This window comes from Cygnus atratus, chromosome 29 (genome assembly GCF_013377495.2).
Source record: "Cygnus atratus isolate AKBS03 ecotype Queensland, Australia chromosome 29, CAtr_DNAZoo_HiC_assembly, whole genome shotgun sequence".
NCBI classification, from domain to species: domain Eukaryota; kingdom Metazoa; phylum Chordata; class Aves; order Anseriformes; family Anatidae; genus Cygnus; species Cygnus atratus.
This window is the reverse complement of record NC_066390.1, coordinates 474471-491401: the sequence shown is the minus strand read 5'-3', so window position 1 is coordinate 491401 and position 16931 is coordinate 474471. Positions and strand designations below refer to the sequence as shown.

Genomic DNA, 16931 nt, shown 5'->3' with positions numbered 1-16931 from the left:
CAAAGGAGGGGGGCGGGAGCGCGCGGCGGGTCCGGGCTGCGCGCTGATTGGCTGGAGCGAGTGTCTGTCAGGGCCGTTGCTAAGGCGGTGCTCGCGGTTAGGCGGGGCCCCGCCGGGCCGTTCTCGCTGAGCGGCGCTGGTGGTGGCGGCCTTAGCAACGGGAAGGCGGGGCTAAGCCTGCGTCCTGCCCAGGCAGCGCTGATAGGCTGAGAGCCCCGTCAGTCAGCCCCGCGGGAGGCAGGGGGGCGGGCGAGGCTGCAGCGGCCTTCCTATAGGCCCGGACAGCTGTCAGTTAGCTGTGACGTCAGGCGAGGAGGGCGGGACGTGGCGGCGGAAGCGGAAGCCGGTGGCGCGGCCCGGACATGGCGGGACGGACGAACGCGGCCCGGGCCCGGCTGCGGCTCCTGGCGGCGCTGCTGCTGCTGCTGCTGCTGCCGTTGGGGGCGGCGGCGGCGGGTGCGCGGGGCGGCGGTACCGGGCGGGGGGCGGGGCCAGGAGGACGTGACCGGCGGGGGGCGGCCTTCGCAGGGCCCGGGGGCCTGGCCGGGGGGGGGCGCGGAGTCGGGGGAGGGGCCCGGGGGACTCTGGGAGGGGGCCCCGGGGGGTTCACGGGGGGTTTCACGGCGTCCTGGGGGAGTCCCCGGGGGTCTTGAGGGGGCTGGGGCCCCGGGGGGCTGGGGGGGGCCCTGGGGGAGGCCCCGGGGGTCTGGGGGAGTCCGGGGGGGTCCGGGGTTGGGGCCCGGGGGGCTGGGGGGGGCCTGGGAGGGTTCCCCGGGGATCCGGGGGTGTTCCTGGGGTCCGGGGGGAGTCTCCAGGTGGCTCTCAGGGGTTCTGGGGGGTCTTGGGGGGGTCTCTGGGGTTCCCCCGGGGGGGATGCGCACCCTGCGCTCTGATGCGGGCGGGCGCTGATGCCCGGCGTTGGCTCCGCGCTGCTGAGCCCCCTTTGCTCTGCCCCTCGCCCTGAAGGCGCGCCGGAGGCTGTGGTGGAGCTGCGCGAGGACCGTGCCTGCTATCAGGCTGCCTCTCACCGCTTCTGCTACACCAACACGCGCGCCCCGCAGTGGCACGACATCTGGACCAGGGTGCAGGTGAGGGGGTGGGGCAGGTCCTCACCCCGGCGCAGCAGTGCCTGGCCCAGCCCCGGCAGTGCCCCCATGTGCTTCCCCTCCGTGTGCAGATCCGCGTCAACAGCAGCCAGGGCATCCGGGTCACCCAGGTGGACAGCGAGGAGGAGCTGAGGGAGCTGGAGGAGTTCAGGGTGTGGAATTTCCTCTTCTCCTTCCTGAAGGAGAAGCTGAACAACACCAGCATCGACGTGGATCTCTATGGCAAAAAAACCTGCCTGAAGGTCGAGGTGCCGGAGGCCGGCACCACATACTGCGTCATGCTGTCCCGGCGTACGTCTGCTCTGCCGCAGGGCAGTGGAGCCAAGCGCCAGCACCACCAAGGGGCGGCGAGGACCGGGCACGGTCCTGGTGTGAGGGCCAGCAGGGCCGGTCCCCACAGCAAAGGGAAGCGGGGCTGCAGAGGAGGCCCGCCTTAGTCCCCCAGGGTGCAGAACGGGGGGCACAGAGTCGCACACATGGGGCGCTTGTCGGAGGCTTGCTCGGGCACCGCCTGTCCCGACTCGTTGTCAGTGTGTTGGGGTGGAGCTCGCGCTGAGGGCGCCCTGCCGGGGTTTCTCCCAACCTGGGCTTCTTCTCTTCCCAGGGTTTGACCCTAAACTGTTCCTGGTGTTCTTCCTGGGCCTGTTGTTGTTCTTCTGCGGGGATGTGCTGAGCAGGTGAGTCCCCTCCTCTCCCCTGTGAGCCGGGGGCTGAGACGTGCTGGATTCGCAGAGCAGCTCTTGTCTGCGTGCTGCGGGAAGGCCGAGGATCCCCGCCTGCCTCCCTCCGCCTGCCCAGGGGACGCCAGGCCTGCTCCGGGGGCTCTGTGGGGCTCTGGGCCATTTCCCCACACCGTTCCCAGGATGCGCGGTGCCTTTCTCTTGGCACCAGGTGCTGGGGTGCGCAGAGCCCGGCTGCCCTTGCAGCCTGCAGGCTCCTGGGGGTCGCTCCTAGCGGGTGTTTGCGCACGGGCATCCCGCAAGCTGTAAAACACTTCGTGCACGTGCGATCTCCGCAGGAGCCAGCTCTTCTACTACTCAGCCGGGATAAGCATTGGCTTGCTGGCCTCGGTGCTCATCGTCTTCTACGTCATGTCCAAGGTCATGCCCAAGGTGAGAGCGCGAGGCTGGCTGGGGGCGAGGTTGCTCGCAGCAGCCCTTTCTACACCCGCACGCCCGTTCTGGTGAGCGTGCGGGGTTTTGTGGCCTCGGGGTGTCGGGCTGTGGGTCTGGCTTTGCCTGGAGCAAGGCTCGGTAGTCAGGGGGAGGCAGGCACGGGGGCCCTCTGCCAACAGCTCCTCTTGATTCTCCCGTCTCTTTTCCTAGAAAAGTCCTGTTTACTTACTTCTGGTAGGAGGCTGGTCCTTTTCCCTCTACCTGCTTCAGCTCATCTTCAAGAACCTACGGGAGATCTGCAAGTCCTACTGGCAGTACCTGCTGAGTAAGCGTGGGCCCCTCAGACCTGCCGGCTCTCCAGTTCTTGCGGCTCCTACCACAGCCTCGGCTCGCTGCTGGGGAGCGCTGGGGCTTCCTGCCCCCCTCGTCGCTGCAGACATTGTGCTTGTGCTCCTGAGAGGCAAATCCCAGCGCCGGGGCGGTGCCCCAGCTCCCGATCCCTCTGCTCCCCTGCAGGTTACATGCTGCTCGTGGGCTTGGTGAGCTTCGGCGTGTGCTACCGGTACGGCCCGCTGGAGAACGAGCGCAGCATCAACCTGCTCTCCTGGACCCTGCAGCTCCTGGGCCTGCTGCTGATGTACTCGGGCATCCAGATCCGCCCCGTGGCCTTGGCCTTGGTGCTCGTAGCCATCTGCGCCAAGCACCTGGACCACCCTGTGCAGTGGGCCTATGCTGCCTACAGGTGAGCGCTTGCACCCCAGCCCTTGCTTGGGCCAGGTGAGCTGCTGGGTGGAGCCCGTGCTGCAGAACTGGGGCATTTTTGGTGGTGTTTTGGGCTGGGGCGGGTACACTGGGGGGCTGTGCCCCTCCCCTCCTCCCCGGGGTTGGTGTGGGGCAGCGCCGCGCTCCTCGCGTGTGGGAGCCTCCCTTGGGAGTGAGGAGCCGCGAGCTCTGCTCCGGCCCACTGCCGGCTCTTGGCCCAGCTCCCTGGGGTCTGGACCCGCGCTGGGTGCCCGGTCCGGGCTGGGAGGGCAGTAGCTGGTGCTGCGCTGCTGGCAGGAGAGCGCAGAGCGCCCGGCTGGGGCCGAGCCCCCCCCGCCTGCTGACCGAGGAGGAGTACCGCATCCAGGGCGAGGTGGAGACACGCAAGGCCCTCGAGGAGCTTCGAAGCTATTGCAGAAGCCCGGATTTCTCTGCCTGGACCGCAGTGTCCCGCATCCAGTCTCCCAAGAGGTAACGTCCCATGACAGTGTGGTCAGGAGACCTCCTCTGGGTGCTTCGGAAGGCCCCGAGTCGCTCTGTGCTGCCACCTCTGGCTTCAGAGGCACAGAAGATTCCCGCCGTGTGGGAGCAGGGCGCCGTGTGGGAGCAGGGCGCCGTGTGGGAGCAGGGCGCCGTGTGGGAGCAGGGCGCCGTGTGGGAGCAGGGCGCCGTGTGGGAGCAGGGCGCCGTGTGGGAGCAGGGCGCGCGGCTCCAGCCCTGGCCCAGCCTCTGTGCTGTGGCTCTGCCCATGGCGTTGCGTCCCAGAGCACTCAAACTCCTCACCCCCAGCTCCCTGCATGCCAGGACCTCGCAGGCCACGTGGACGTGATGGCACAGCCACGTCTTGGTGGCTTCTTCCCAGGTTTGCTGACTTCGTGGGCGGCGCCTCTCACCTCACCTCCAGAGAGATTTCTTTCCATGAGCAGGAGTATGGCCTGGGTGGCAGCTTATTTGAGGAGCAGCTCTTTGAGGAGGAGGAGGAAGATGACTCCTTTGACACAGACCACAGGAGTGGCTCCCTGTCCTACAACCGCCTGGATGCTGATTGAGGTCAGCTGCCCCGGACCCTGGAAGGCGAGAGGCAGAACTGCTGGAGTCACCCTGCTTCCCTGACACCTGCGGTGCCCAAAGCCTTGTTTACAGGGGACAGCTGGTGTCGTCTGTGCCCATCGCCTCTGATCCCACCCCAAGCAGGGCTCCTGTTCGCCCTGCAGCAGAGCCGGGCTGGAAAGAGGACACGGGGAGCTGGCGCCCTCGTTTTCCCCAGGCAGTTCCAGCCAGGCTGAGGCACCAAATGTCATCGCAGCTCTCGTTGGCAGAGGGTTGCAGGGGCTGGTCCTTGACCATGAGGTCTGTGTTGCTGCCGCAATGTAGGACACTGGTCTGGAGTTGAGCTGGACTGGAGCCACCCTGGCTTTTGGGGTGTGTGCTTGCGTGCCTCCTGCTGCACACCTCGGAGGGGCAGGGACCTCCTTCCCAGGCCTTGGCGCTGAGCTGCCTCCTGTGTGCGCTGAGCACCATGCCCCCGCGCTGTGGCTGGTGGGGGGGAGCCCCTCTCCCCCCCCCCCTTGCTCTGCCAGGGCGTCTCCACCTTTCAGGGTGGGGATGGAACAAAAGGTCCACCTCGCGTGCAGATGCCTGCAGGAGACATGTTCATAAAGGAACTTTGGACCCATCCTGCCAGTACCTGCGTGCTCAGTACCTGCGTGCTCAGCACCTGCGTGCTCAGCACCTGCCTGCTGCGAGGCTGCAGTGTGGGGCGAGCACACCGGGGGCGGCTGCTGCTCCTCCTCCTCGTGCTTACCAAAGGTGCCCGAGGGCTGCAGCTGCTCAGGCTGTGCCTCTGACTTGGCGTAATCCCCTGCAGCTACCAAAAATCCCCCAGCGCTTCCCAGGCAGAGCCCCAGCTCCGTGGGCGGGGGGGTGTGAGAGCTGGGTGTGAGGCCCCGTGCCCCGCGGGTCGCCCCCAGCACCCCTCGCGGGTGCTGGCTCAGCCTCCCCTTCTCCCAGTGCGGACGTGCGCCCTGCCCAGCGGGGTGCTGGTGCTTCCGTGCCCTTTCCTCCTGGTGCCAGCCGGCACCGGGCACCCGCGTGCTCCCGCAGCAGCACCTGGGAGTGCACCCACAAAGTGCCTGCGCCGGGGGGTGCCGGAGCTGTTGCACTGCTGCTTTCAGCCCCGTCCCCACCACGCTCCTCTTGCGGCCAGCGCAGGGCAGGAGGCCTGGTGAAGAAGCCTGGATGAAGCAGAGGTCTGGGGGGGGTGGGACGCCCAAATCTATGCAACTTCTTGTGGGAGTGTGGCCGTGGGGTTCGACAAGCCCCGTGGTTGGTGATGACATCGGACTCAACGATGAGGCCAGGAGGAACGTAAGGTGTATACGAGGAACAAAGAAGGGTGATTCAGGAGACGCCTTGCCGTTAAGGCATGGAAGTTGCTGGGTGTTTGCTGTTGTCAGGCAAAGTTGTTGACCAACAAATAATTAGTGAAAAAGTACTGCTGTAGAGCGAATGGTGTGAGAAGGGAGCCTGTCCTCAATAAGGGGAAGCCGAAGTTATGTCATTAATAACGTAGTAGCAGTTACTGATCCTAAAAGAGCCCTGGTATCCGAGTGGTCTTTACGCCACAACTTCTTTGCAATAAAACTGCCCTCCGGTAGCCTCACTGCCCTGGGCTGCTCCCCTACCCCTACCTTGCCGTGCTGCTGCCCCTGCTTACGCTTTTGATTTATTTCTGGCCTAGGTTTGCTCTGCTCCAGCACTGAGCTTTACCCCCGCGTGAGCAGCCTCTGCTGATGCCTCCCTCTGTCTCCTTGGTGTGCTTAATGCAGGTTGGCGACCGAGTATATTTTTTTAATAAAGGTATGTTTTCTAGTTAACGAGCCTCCTTTATTTATCTCCCAGCACCCCTCCTCTGCCCTGGCCCCTCCACGCATGGGAGCTGGCTTGGCCCAGGACATCGCCCAGTGCCTGGGGACGAGGAGTGGGGAGCGGAGGCAGCACCCCTCCACTGCTGGCTCCATTCGGGTGCCTTCACCGCAGGAGAGGCCGGGTTCCTGCCAGCTCCGTACCTTGCCCCGGTTTCCCGGAGCCCCGGGAGGAAGCTCCCTTTGTTTGCCTGACCACAATTAAATTTCTCTCCTTGTTCCTGCTGGAGGGGAGCTGGGGGAGCACAGCAGCGGGCTGGGACCCTGCGAGGGGGGCCCGGCGGCTTTGGCGTGCTGCGTGCCTCAGTTTCCCTGCCCTCGGCCGGGCTCCGTGCCCGGGGGGAGGGCCCTGGGCCCCCGCCCCCCCCGTGGGCCGGCCGGGGCCAAGCCCCAGCACCGGGATCTGGAGCAGCCCCGGCTCGGCAGCTCCAGCAGCCGGTGCCCTGCCAGCGGGAGGTGAGTCCCCGGCCCCTTTGCAGCCGCTGGGGATGGGGCTGGGGGGGCAGCACCCTGGCCACCACCCCACGTCTCGGGGGGCTTCACGTCCCCAGGGACCCCCGGCACGGGGGGGAAGCCCCGGGACCCGGCATCGCGGGGCTGCCCCGGGGCTGCGGGAGGGGGTCTGGGGGGGGGGGGGGTTTGGTCCGAATCCCCCCCCCACAAGCCCGGTTCTCGCCCCGGGGGTCCCGCAGCCAGCAGCGCGGGGGGGTCCGTGCCCAGCGCCCAGTCCGGGGGGAGGCTGCGGAGCCTCGTCCCGACCGCTCCCGTCCTCCCGGGAGGCTGCTCCCGGCGGGGGGGACTCCATTGCCCCCTTCGCCCCTTCCCCACCTCGCCGCCGGTGAACTTTCCCCGGGCCCCGGCAGCGGGGCTGGGTTTACAGCCCTGGAAAGGGAAAGGTAAAGCGGGGCTGAAGGTCGCCGGGGTGCGGAGCCTGGGGCTGGGTGGAGCGGGGTCAGAAGAGCCCCGGGGTGCAGAGCGCCCCCAGCCCGGCCACCGCCTGCCCGCCCGCCCCCGGCTCCCCCCTGCCAGGAAGGAGGAAGCGGAGACTGAATTCATCCCTGCCACAAGAATAGGACCCAGGTGTCCCGGCTTCCTGGCCGGGCTCCTCGCTTCCCCTGCACCAGTGGGTAGGAGCCAGGCGTCCTGCGACCCCCCCAGAACTTCCCCAACCCCACAAAGGAGCACCTGGTGCTGGGGCTGCTGAGATCCGGAGGCGTTTTGGGGAAGGGTCCGCAGCCCCCACCTGCTCTGCCCCAGGTGCCCTGGAGCTGCCCGGCCATGGAAGCCGCCGCCACGCTGCTGGACGCTGAGGCCGTCGGGGACCTGGTGCTGCTGGACCCACTCACCGAGGAGTCGCTGCTCCACACCCTGCAGGAGCGCTTCCGCCGCAGCGACATCTACGTGGGCATCGGGACGGGGACACGGGGGCTGGGTTGTGGGCCGGGGGGCTGCACGGGGCTGCACTGGGGTGGGAGGGGAGCGCCGGGATCCTGGCCGGGTCCTCCCGGCCGTGCATGCACACGCGCTGTCCCGCTTGCCCGCAGACGTACATCGGGGATGTGGTGATCTCGGTGAACCCCTACCGGCCCCTGCCCATCTACACCCCTGAGAAGGTGCAGGAGTACCACAACTGCAACTTCTTTGCCGTGAAGCCCCACATGTGAGCACCAGGCACCCTCCTCAGTCCCGCTAAGGGCTTCGCCCACATGGGGGTCCCAAGGCTTCAGGGGCTGGGGGAGTCAACTCGGGGTGTCCCTACAGCCAGAGCCAGGGCTCTCGGCACTCCCCTGAAGGCCCCTGGGTCCCCTCCAGCCCCCTTCTGACCCCTGCTTGCCCCCAGCTACGCCATCGCGGACGATGCCTACCGCTCCCTGCGGGACCGGGACCGGGACCAGTGTATCCTCATCACCGGTGAAAGCGGCGCCGGCAAGACAGGTAGAGGCTGGGCCCCCAGCGGGGCCTTGCGGGGCTGCGAGGGGGCAGTGGGACAGGCGAGCACGGCCCTGGTGCCGACGGCCCCTCGCCTGCAGAGGCCAGCAAGCTGGTGATGTCCTATGTGGCGGCCGTGTGCAGCAAAGGGGAGGAGGTGGACAAGGTGAAGGAGCAGCTCCTGCAGTCCAACCCCGTGCTGGAGGGTAAGCGCCTCGCACCCTGCGCCCATCCTGGGGCTCGGATCAGCCTCCCCAGCCCCCTCCCGACCACTACTGCATTACCCCATCCTCCTCCCGCAGCCTTCGGAAATGCCAAAACCATCCGCAACGACAACTCCTCCCGCTTTGTGAGTGACCTGGCAGGGGGTGGCGGGGAGCAGGGCTGGGGGCACGGGAGCAGGGCTGCCGCTCCCTGCTGGGTCCCTGGCCTTGATCCCAGCCCCGTCCCTCAGGGCAAGTACATGGACGTGGAGTTCGACTTCAAGGGCGAGCCCCTGGGAGGGGTCATCAGCAACTGTGAGTATTGACTGACTGTCCCCCCCCCCCCCCACCGGCGTCTTGGCCCTGTGCCACGGTGACGCTCACCTCTCCCTGCAGACCTGCTGGAGAAATCCCGCATCGTCCGGCACACCAAGGGCGAGAGGAACTTCCACATCTTCTACCAGCTCCTGGCCGGCGGCTCGGCGCAGCTGCTCCGTAGGTCTGGGCCCCCAGCACGGGGGGCTCCGGGGGGGGGGGAGGGCAGGGGCTTGGGGGGCTGTGGCTGAGCCCCCTCTGCCCCCCCAGAGCAGCTGAAGCTCCGTCAGGGCTCCCAGCACTACGGCTACCTGAACCGGGAGAGCTCCAACCTGCCTGGCATGGACGACGCAGCCAACTTCCGTGCCATGCAGGTACCATCAGGGGAGCATGGGGGCCGGGAAACTGTGACCCCCCCCCCCTCCCCAAATGCCCTGGGGCCCTTCCCATCCCCTGAGCTGCCTGTACCCGTGCCCGTGCCCAGGACGCCATGGCGGTCATCGGCTTCTCGCCTGCCGAGGTGACGGCGCTGCTGGAAGTGACGGCCGTGGTGCTCAAGCTGGGCAACGTGGAGCTGAGCAGCTGCTACCAGGCCAGCGGGATGGAGGCCTGCAGCATCGCCGAGCCACGGGGTAGGGCCTGGGGTGGGTGGGGTGGGACAGGATGGGACACGATGGGATGGGATGGAATGGGACGGGATGGGACAGGACGGGACAGGCCCCCCCCACTCAGCCCCAGCCCCGCACAGAGCTGCATGAGATCTGCGAGCTGATCAAGCTGGACCCCGGCACGCTGGAGCAGGCGCTGTGCTCCCGCACCGTGAAGGCACGGGATGAGACCGTGCTCACCGCCCTCAGTGTCTCCCAGGTGAGCGGCACCTCTCCCCATGCCCCATCACCCCCCCGCTGTGGGCTCATGCCCCGGGAGCCCCCCGGGATCTGCTGCGAGCCCTGCTCCCCTCACCCCAGGGCTACTACTGCCGGGACGCGCTGGCCAAGAACATCTACAGCCGCCTCTTCGACTGGCTGGTGAACCGCATCAACACCAGCATCCAGGTGAGCGCTGGGAACCAGCCCCCCTCGGGCCCCCGTCCCCTGCCCAGCCAGGGCTGGGACGTGGCTCAGCACCCCACCGTCTCCCAGGTGAAGCCGGGCAAGCAGAGGAAGGTGATGGGTGTCCTGGACATCTACGGCTTCGAGATCTTCCAGGTGAGCAGCAGGACCCACCTGGGCCCCTCCAGCTGCTGGGGGGGCGTAGGGTAGGGCTGGGGGCTCCAGCATGGACCTGTGACTCGGGGCCCTTCTCTCGCAGGACAACGGCTTTGAGCAGTTCATCATCAACTACTGCAATGAGAAGCTGCAGCAGATCTTCATCCTGATGACCCTGAAGGAGGAGCAGGAGGAATACGTCCGAGAGGTACCCCTAGCTCATGCCACTCGGGCTGGCTGTGGCCCTGAGGAGCCTCGGTGGGACAGGGATGGGGAAGTGCCGTAGACGGCTCTGCAGCACGTCCCTTCCTCGCCCTGCTCCCTGCCGGGAGAGGATTCAATAGCAGGAAGGCAGGGAGGGATTCGGGATCCCTGTCCCCACAACTGGACATCCGGTTCCTGCCCCACATCAGTTGGGGGTGCCTGTGGGGCAGGATCCACGCAGTGCGTGTCCAGGGGTCCACGTGTCTGACCCCCATCTGCTCCCAGGGCATCCAGTGGACGCCGGTGGAGTTTTTTGACAACGGCATTATCTGTGACCTGATCGAGAATGTGAGTTGCCTCCCACCAACATGCAGGGGGTCCGGGTCGGGGTCCCAGCTCCCCTCCCTTGTACCCTGTGCAAGCCGGCGCTGAGCCTGGAGTGGACCCGGGCTGGGGTGGTTCGATGGAGCCCCTGGTCTGTGCTGGCAGTGTTTTGGGGCACTGGGTGCAGCGTGGGCTGGGGCTGATGCTGTCCACCACGGCACAGAGCAAGTGCGGGATCCTGGCCATGCTGGACGAGGAGTGCCTGCGGCCCGGCGTGGTGAACGAGGACACCTTCGTCACCAAGCTGAACCAGCTCTTCGCCACCCACAAGCACTACGAGAGCAAGGAGACGCAGAATGCCAAGCACGTCACGGACCTCAGCCTGCCGCAGCGCTGCTTCCGCATCCACCACTACGCCGGCAAGGTCCGCAGCACCCATGGGCACCCGTGGCCCTGTCCCTGGGTGCAGCCGGGGCGCCCAGGTCCTCTTCCCAGCTTTGCACAGGAGATGCCTGCAGGGCTGGGCTGGGGCAGGGGCTGCGGTGCCTTCCTCTGTTGCCTACTCTCTCCTGCCTGCGCATTCCCCTGCCCACAGGGGTGGTGGGACCCCAGGTAATGACCCTGCTCCCACACCCAGGTGACCTACAACGTGACGGGCTTCATCGAGAAGAACAACGACCTGCTCTTCCGTGACCTGTCGCAGGCCATGTGGGCTGCTCAGCACACGCTGCTGCACTCCCTCTTCCCCGAGGGCGACCCCCAGAAAGTCTCCCTCAAGCTGCCCCCCACTGCCGGCTCCCAGTTCAAGACCTCGGTGGCGACGCTGATGAAGAACCTCTACTCCAAGAACCCCAACTACATCAGGTACCTGCCCTGGGGGGACCCCGCACACCAGGCACGTGGCGGGAGCCCCCCTGTGCCCACCACCACCCTCCTCCAGGTGCATCAAGCCCAACGACACCAAAACGGCGATGCTCTTCACGCCGGAGCTGGTGCTGGCACAGATCCGCTACCTGGGGCTGATGGAGAACGTGCGGGTGCGGCGGGCGGGCTACGCCTTCCGCCAGCTCTACAGCCCCTTCCTGCAGCGCTACAAGATGCTGGGCACCAAGACCTGGCCCCACTGGGCGGGCAGCGACAGGTATGGGGGGCATTGGACCAGGGGAGCATCCCACAGCCCCACGGCTGTGGGGTGGCGGGGTCTGAGCAGCCTCGTGCCCCTGTTGTGCAGGGAGGGGACTGAGGTGCTGCTGTCGGAGCTGAAGTTCCCCCCCGAGGAGCTGGCTTACGGCTACACCAAGATCTTCATCCGCTCGCCACGCACCGTGAGTCCAGGCAGGGGGGACCCAGCGCAGGGCAGGGTCTGATGCAGGGTGGGGACCTGCCCCACAGACCTCGAGCCCTGCTGTGAGCCCCGAGCACATCGAGGGGGCTCCTGGGCGATGTTGCAGCCCCCAGGGGCTCCCCACAGTTCGCCCTCACTCTCTGCAGCTCTTTGACCTGGAGAAGCGGCGCCAGGAGCGCATAGGCGAGCTCGCCACCCTCATCCAGAAGATGTTTCGGGGCTGGCGGTGCCGGACCCAGTACCAGCTGATGCGCAAGAGTCAGATCATCATCTCCGCCTGGTTCCGGGGCCATGCGGTGAGGAGGGGATAGGCAGAGGTCCTGGCTGCACTGCACCCTCCCCCTCTTCATCCCAAGAAGGGGTGATGTGGCAGTGGGGAGCGCTCTGCACCCCCAGGAGCCAGCCTGGAAAGCGAAGCCCAGGCTGGGCACTGGGGGAGGGTCCCCAGGTGAGAGCCCCCCTGCTCACCTCACTGCCCCCACACTCCCCCCTGCAGCAAAAGAACAGGTACAAGCAGATGAAGCGGTCGGCGCTGCTCCTCCAGGCATACGCGCGGGGCTGGAAGGTGAGGGCTGGGCACCCTGCGGGCACTTGGGGCTGTGCTCCAGGGCGGGTGGCTCTCCCAGCATGGGCAGGAGGCATGCGGTGGGGGGTGTGGGGGGCTCCGCGGCTCTGCCATGCCCTGGGGAACCGGGCTCATCCCATCTCTCTCCATCTCTCCTTCCTCCTCTCCTGCCTTTCTCTCCCTCTCGCTCCCTATGTGTGTTGGTGTTTCTCGCTCCACCTCTGGGCTCCTTTGGGCTCTGACTCTCCCGCTGCAGTCTCGCAGGCTCCTCCGGGAGCTGAAGGTCCAGCGCCACCGCCACCTGGCCGCCAGCACCATTTCTGCTTACTGGAAAGGGTACAAGGTAACAGGGCCAGCCCCGCCGTGGGGCCGCGTGCCTGTGAGCTGCTCTGTCCTGCTGTCCATCCGCTGCACCCAGGGCTGTCTGTCTGTCTGCCCTGGCCCACCCTGTCGGGCTGGGGCGGCTGTCCTGTCCGTGCAGGGCCAAAATGGGGGGCGGAGAGGGTGGGGGGGCATGCAGGCTCATCCCAAAGGGACCCGTGGGATGGGGGGGATGCGGTGGTGAGGTCCCAGTGCCCGTGCTGACGGCCACCTCCCCACAGGTCCGCAGGATGTACCGGCGATATTTCCGCTCTGGCGCCAGCACGCGCCTGGCCAACTTCATCTACCGGCGGCTGGTGAGCGGGGCAGGGGGAGAGGGGGCTCGGTGCCTTCCTGCCCCCCCCAGCGGTGGGGCTGGGCCTGGGGACCTCCTGACCCACTGCCGTTCCCCCTCCCCAGGTGCAGAAGTTTCTCGTGGGGCTGCAGAAGAACCTCCCGCCGATGTCGGTGCAGGACCGGACCTGGCCCCCAGCGCCCTACAAGTTCCTGGCAGGCGCGAACCAGGAGCTGAAGAACATCTTCTACCACTGGAAGGTGGGGGCACTGGGGACGGGGGGGTTGCGTGGTCCTCGTGTCCCTCCGTGCCAGCGGCGCTGCATTGTCCCCATCCCTTGGCAGTGCAAGAAGTACCGGGACCAGCTGACACCGCAGCGGAAAGCCCTGCTGCAGGCCAAGCTCTGCGCCAGCGAGCTCTTCAAGGACAAGAAGACGCTCTACAGCAAGAGGTGCTGCCTTGCCGGGGGGCTCAGGGCTGGGGAGGGGGGCGTGGGGATGGCACCGGCTGATGGCCCCTGTCCCCAGCCTGCAGCAGCCCTTCCAGGGCGAGTACTTGGGGCTGACACAGAACCCCAAGTACCAGAAGCTCCACGCCGTGGCCAAGGACAAGCTGGTGATGGCTGAAACCGTGATGAAGGTGAACAGAGCCAACGGCAAGGTGAGCCCCATCCCCGTCCCCGCCAAGCTGGGGGGGCTGTGATGCCGCACTCACCACTGCCACCCGCAGACGGTGCCGCGCCTGCTGCTGCTGACCACCGAGCACCTGGTCCTGGCCGACCCCAAGGCCGCCCAGCCCAAGACCGTGCTCAGCCTGAGCGACATCCGCGGCGTCTCCGTCACCCGCTTCTCTGACGGCTTGCTGGCCCTGCACCTCAAGGAGGTACCGCGCTGCTGGGGGGCCGGGGGGGGCAGGGGGGAGTCCCGGCAGCACTGACCCCCTCCCCCCTCGCCCCGCAGACCTCCACGGCGGGGATCAAGGGCGACCTCCTGCTCGTCAGCAGCCACCTCATCGAGCTCATCACGCGCCTGCACCAGACCCTGATGGCCGCCACCTCCCAGGCCCTGGCCCTGCACATCACAGACCAGTATGGGCGGGGCCGGGGTGGGGCCGGCAGGGGCGTGGCTTGCAGGGGTGGGGCAGGGTGGGTGGGGTGGGGTGGGTGGAGCTTGGGGGGGTGGGGGGGTGGGCAGGGTGCAATGGGTGGGGCTTGCAGGGGTGGGGCTCTGGGTGGGGCAGGATTGGAGGCAGCTGATTGGGCAAGAGGGGAGGGGCAGGGTGTGTACCCCCTGAGCCCTGCCCCCTCGCCCCCCCCCCCCCAGGTTCTCCACCCGCTTCCAGAAGGGCGACATGGCCATCACCGTGGTGGAGTCGGCCAAGGGCAGCAACGACGTCCCCGTCTGCAAGAAGCGGGGCAGCCACAAGATGGAGGTCCTCGTCCACTGAGAGCCCCCCCTGCCCACCAGGCACCCCCCCACACACACACACACCTCGCCCTGCCCCACTGGGCCCAGCAGCAGAACTACCGCAACCCCATTAAATGTTTTTTTTGGTGTCTGCACGCAGGTGGTGTCGTGGGGACGTGGCCCTGTTTGCGGCACGGGAGCACTGGGGGGACCCAGGCATGGGAGCCCCAGGATGTGGCAGCGCGGTGCTGGGGGGAGGGGGGCACAGCCCAGCCCAGGGACGGAGCCCCCCCAGCCCAGCGCCTTTCCTGCCGCCTGATTGCGGCGAGCGCTCGGCTTGGCGGTGATTGGAAAGGCCCCAAATTGCGGCCACTTTTCCCATTAAGTGGGAAAGCGGCTCGCTCGGCTGCAGGCGCAATTTCTGGCCGGCTGCAGGCAGCTGGCGCGTGAGGTCCCTGCCGCCTGCGCTAACCACCCCCATCTCCCACCCCCCCTGCGGTCAGCCCGCCCCACTGAAGGACCCCCCTGTTGCACCCCCCCCATCAGTGCAGAGCCCCCCTTGCTCCCACACTGGAGCCACCTTCGGGGACCGAGACCACAGCCAGGGCAGTGCAGGGGGACACCAAGGAGCCACTGCACGTCCCTGCTGCAGCCCTGTGCCTGCAGGGTCCCTGTGCAGCTCCGTGCCCCCCCTTCCCCTCACTGCCTTTTCTCTCCTGCACGCGTCAAAGCTCCAGGAGAGGGATTTTTTTTCCTGTCCCCACACGTCACCCGCGTTAACTTCGAGAGCTGACAACTCCCTGTCACGGCAGCAGCAGCAGCAGCAGCAGCTCCCAGGTGGGCCTGGAGCGAGTGGTGCGCTTTGCTGTGCACGGGCTGCATGTGCGGGCACGCGTGCCGGGGCACTTGGGCAGTGCGTGCACATGTGGGGGGCACGTGTGTGCACGGGGGGTGCCTCCGAGGGCTTGCCATGCTCCCCATGCCCCGGAGGGGTTGTGCCACCTCCCAGCACAGGGACCCCCCCGTGCGTGGAAAGAGGCCAGAGCCGTAAACAAGCCCAGGGCACCACTGCTTTTCGCGGCTGCTTGGCACCACACGAGAAGGTGTTATTAATTAATTAGGCCGTCTCTGGCCAGGCTCCGATTTAATTAACGTCCCCGGCACTGCAGATGCTGCCCTGCCCCGGGCTGTGGTGCCATGTGAGCCACCGCGCTCCTGCTGCCGCCTCCCTTCCCGTGGGGCTGCCGCAGCCGCCTGTTGCAGGCTTGAGTCTGCGACTCGTGCCAGAGCTGGGCTCCCTCTGGTCTTTCCCATCCCCTCGGCTTCCCCCCATCGCCCTCTCCATGTTGGCTCAGCTGTGGGGGGTTTTGTTGGGGGGGTTTGGTTGGGGGGGGCTGCTCCCTCCAGTGCTGGGGGGAGCAGGATCGAGCCTGGAGGCTGAGCTGGGCCGTGCTTGGAGGGGCTGCAAGGGGCCAAGCCCCCATCATCCTGGTCACAGAGGGGCTTGGGGGAATGTGGCCACACATGAGGCTGGATCTAGGGCTGCTGGGACCCCCGGAACTGGGCATGCCACTCACGGACAGTGCAGGACCAGGACCGGGCAGGAGGGGAGAGCCCCAGGACAGGACAGGAGGCACGGGTGGGCTGCACAGGGAGAGAGTGCATGTGCATGTCTGTGCATGCCGAGCAGCCTGTGTGCTTGTGCACAGGTGTGCATGCACGCACCTGCGTGTGCATCCCAGCAGCTCAGCCATGACCCACTGCGCCGTGAGCCCTCCCAGAGCCTGCCTGCACAGCCGAAGTGCTCACTGGTGGCTCTGGCAGCATGGCAGCGTGCTGGAGACAGGGGCCAGCTCGCACGGTGTGCACGCACACATGCCAACAGGCTGTGGCATCTTCGGATGCGTGTCCCACCGCATGCATGACGTGTGCAGGGCCGGGGGCTGCGTGGGCATGGCGCTGGCTGCGTGCTGGCCCCGTACCCCGAGGCGGCACGACGTGGCGGGGAGCTGGTGAGCCCACGTGGGCGCACTTGGGCCGCGGTGTGACTGCGCGTGTAACGGGTGTCACGGTGCCTGCGTGGGCGTTGAGCTGCAGGGTGGGGGTGCCACCCCCCGCGGCCCCCATTGGCGGCTCTCCTCTCACCCACCCACGCCTTGCCACGGGCAGAGCCCCTTATTTAGCTCTGCACGGCTGCTAGCTCTGGGGTGCTTCACCTCCAGGCTGAGCGTGCCCGAGAGCCGTCGGCACAGCCTGTGGCCGCTGCCCGCTGCTTCTTGCTGCTCCGCAGCCACCAGAGGCGAGGGACGCGCTGCCCGCACTGCAGCTGAGGGCTGAGCAGATCCCCGCACCCTGTGCCAGGTACCGTGGGGTCTCCCGGGGAGGCCGCTGCCACCGCTCCTTGCCCAGCGTGGGCTGGGGGAAGGCGAAAGGGAGCTGGAAGCTGCAGGAAGCGCTGGGCCGGGAGGAGAGAGGGGTGAAGGAAGGTGGGGAGGGCTTGGGGGGGTCACTGGAAGCCTGGGGCTGGGACCTTCCTGGGGGGCTGTGGCTGTTGGAGGGTGAGTGTGTGTTGATGTGGGTGTCTGTGAACGCGTGCGAGTGTGCAAGGCTGAGGGGGTGCTTGTCATCTCTGCGTGTCCGTGCTCCGTCCTGCATGCGTTTCCACTGCCCCAGCTGGCGTGTGGCGGCACAAACCCGGCACAATGGGCATGGGTTTTGGCATGGGACCCCCAGCTCTGCAGTGCAGCCATGCTCTGCCCCCCCCAGCACCTCTGCAGTACATCTCCTGCACTGCAGCCCCCCACCGCGTTCCCCCCCCTCGCCCCCCAGTTTTTCCCCATGCCCCCACCGTGCCGCAGCCCCCCCAGCTG

General features: G+C 67.3%; 2 protein-coding genes across 13 annotated transcripts; both read left to right on the top strand.

The window, feature by feature from the left end:
* Positions 1–319: 319 nt before the first annotated feature.
* On the top strand, positions 320–5855 carry NEMP1 (nuclear envelope integral membrane protein 1). 11 transcript variants are annotated; one of them, XR_007709188.1, is made up of 10 exons: positions 322–456; positions 967–1088; positions 1178–1397; positions 1711–1783; positions 2125–2218; positions 2432–2546; positions 2738–2963; positions 3351–3454; positions 3910–4033; positions 5724–5733. XR_007709188.1 is itself a non-coding variant. In XM_035570269.2 (10 exons), exons 1-10 carry the CDS (start codon positions 363–365, stop codon positions 4030–4032), a joined length of 1230 nt encoding a protein of 409 aa, XP_035426162.1. In that variant the 5' UTR covers positions 322–362; the 3' UTR covers positions 4033–5855. The 11 variants fall into 11 exon arrangements, 10 of the variants coding, with proteins under 10 accessions (XP_035426159.1, XP_035426162.1, XP_035426163.1 ...); XM_035570269.2 differs by having other exon boundaries at positions 2738–2760; positions 2839–2963; positions 3773–5855; XM_035570270.2 differs by having other exon boundaries at positions 2738–2760; positions 2839–2963; positions 3281–3454; positions 3846–5855.
* Positions 5856–7185: 1330 nt separating this feature from the next.
* MYO1A (myosin IA) lies at positions 7186–14113 on the top strand. 2 transcript variants are annotated; one of them, XM_035570235.1, is made up of 28 exons: positions 7186–7308; positions 7452–7567; positions 7748–7842; positions 7938–8042; positions 8139–8185; positions 8291–8354; positions 8436–8534; positions 8625–8728; positions 8839–8986; positions 9103–9221; positions 9323–9409; positions 9497–9562; positions 9666–9770; positions 10052–10114; positions 10314–10514; positions 10728–10954; positions 11031–11231; positions 11322–11415; positions 11582–11731; positions 11932–12000; positions 12257–12343; positions 12603–12677; positions 12781–12915; positions 13000–13106; positions 13183–13315; positions 13385–13537; positions 13615–13742; positions 13978–14113. In XM_035570235.1, the coding sequence occupies exons 1-28, from the start codon at positions 7186–7188 to the stop codon at positions 14099–14101; spliced, it is 3225 nt and encodes a 1074-aa protein (XP_035426128.1). In that variant the 3' UTR covers positions 14102–14113. The 2 variants fall into 2 exon arrangements, with proteins under 2 accessions (XP_035426128.1, XP_035426130.1); XM_035570237.1 differs by lacking the exon at positions 12257–12343.
* Positions 14114–16931: the final 2818 nt, after the last annotated feature.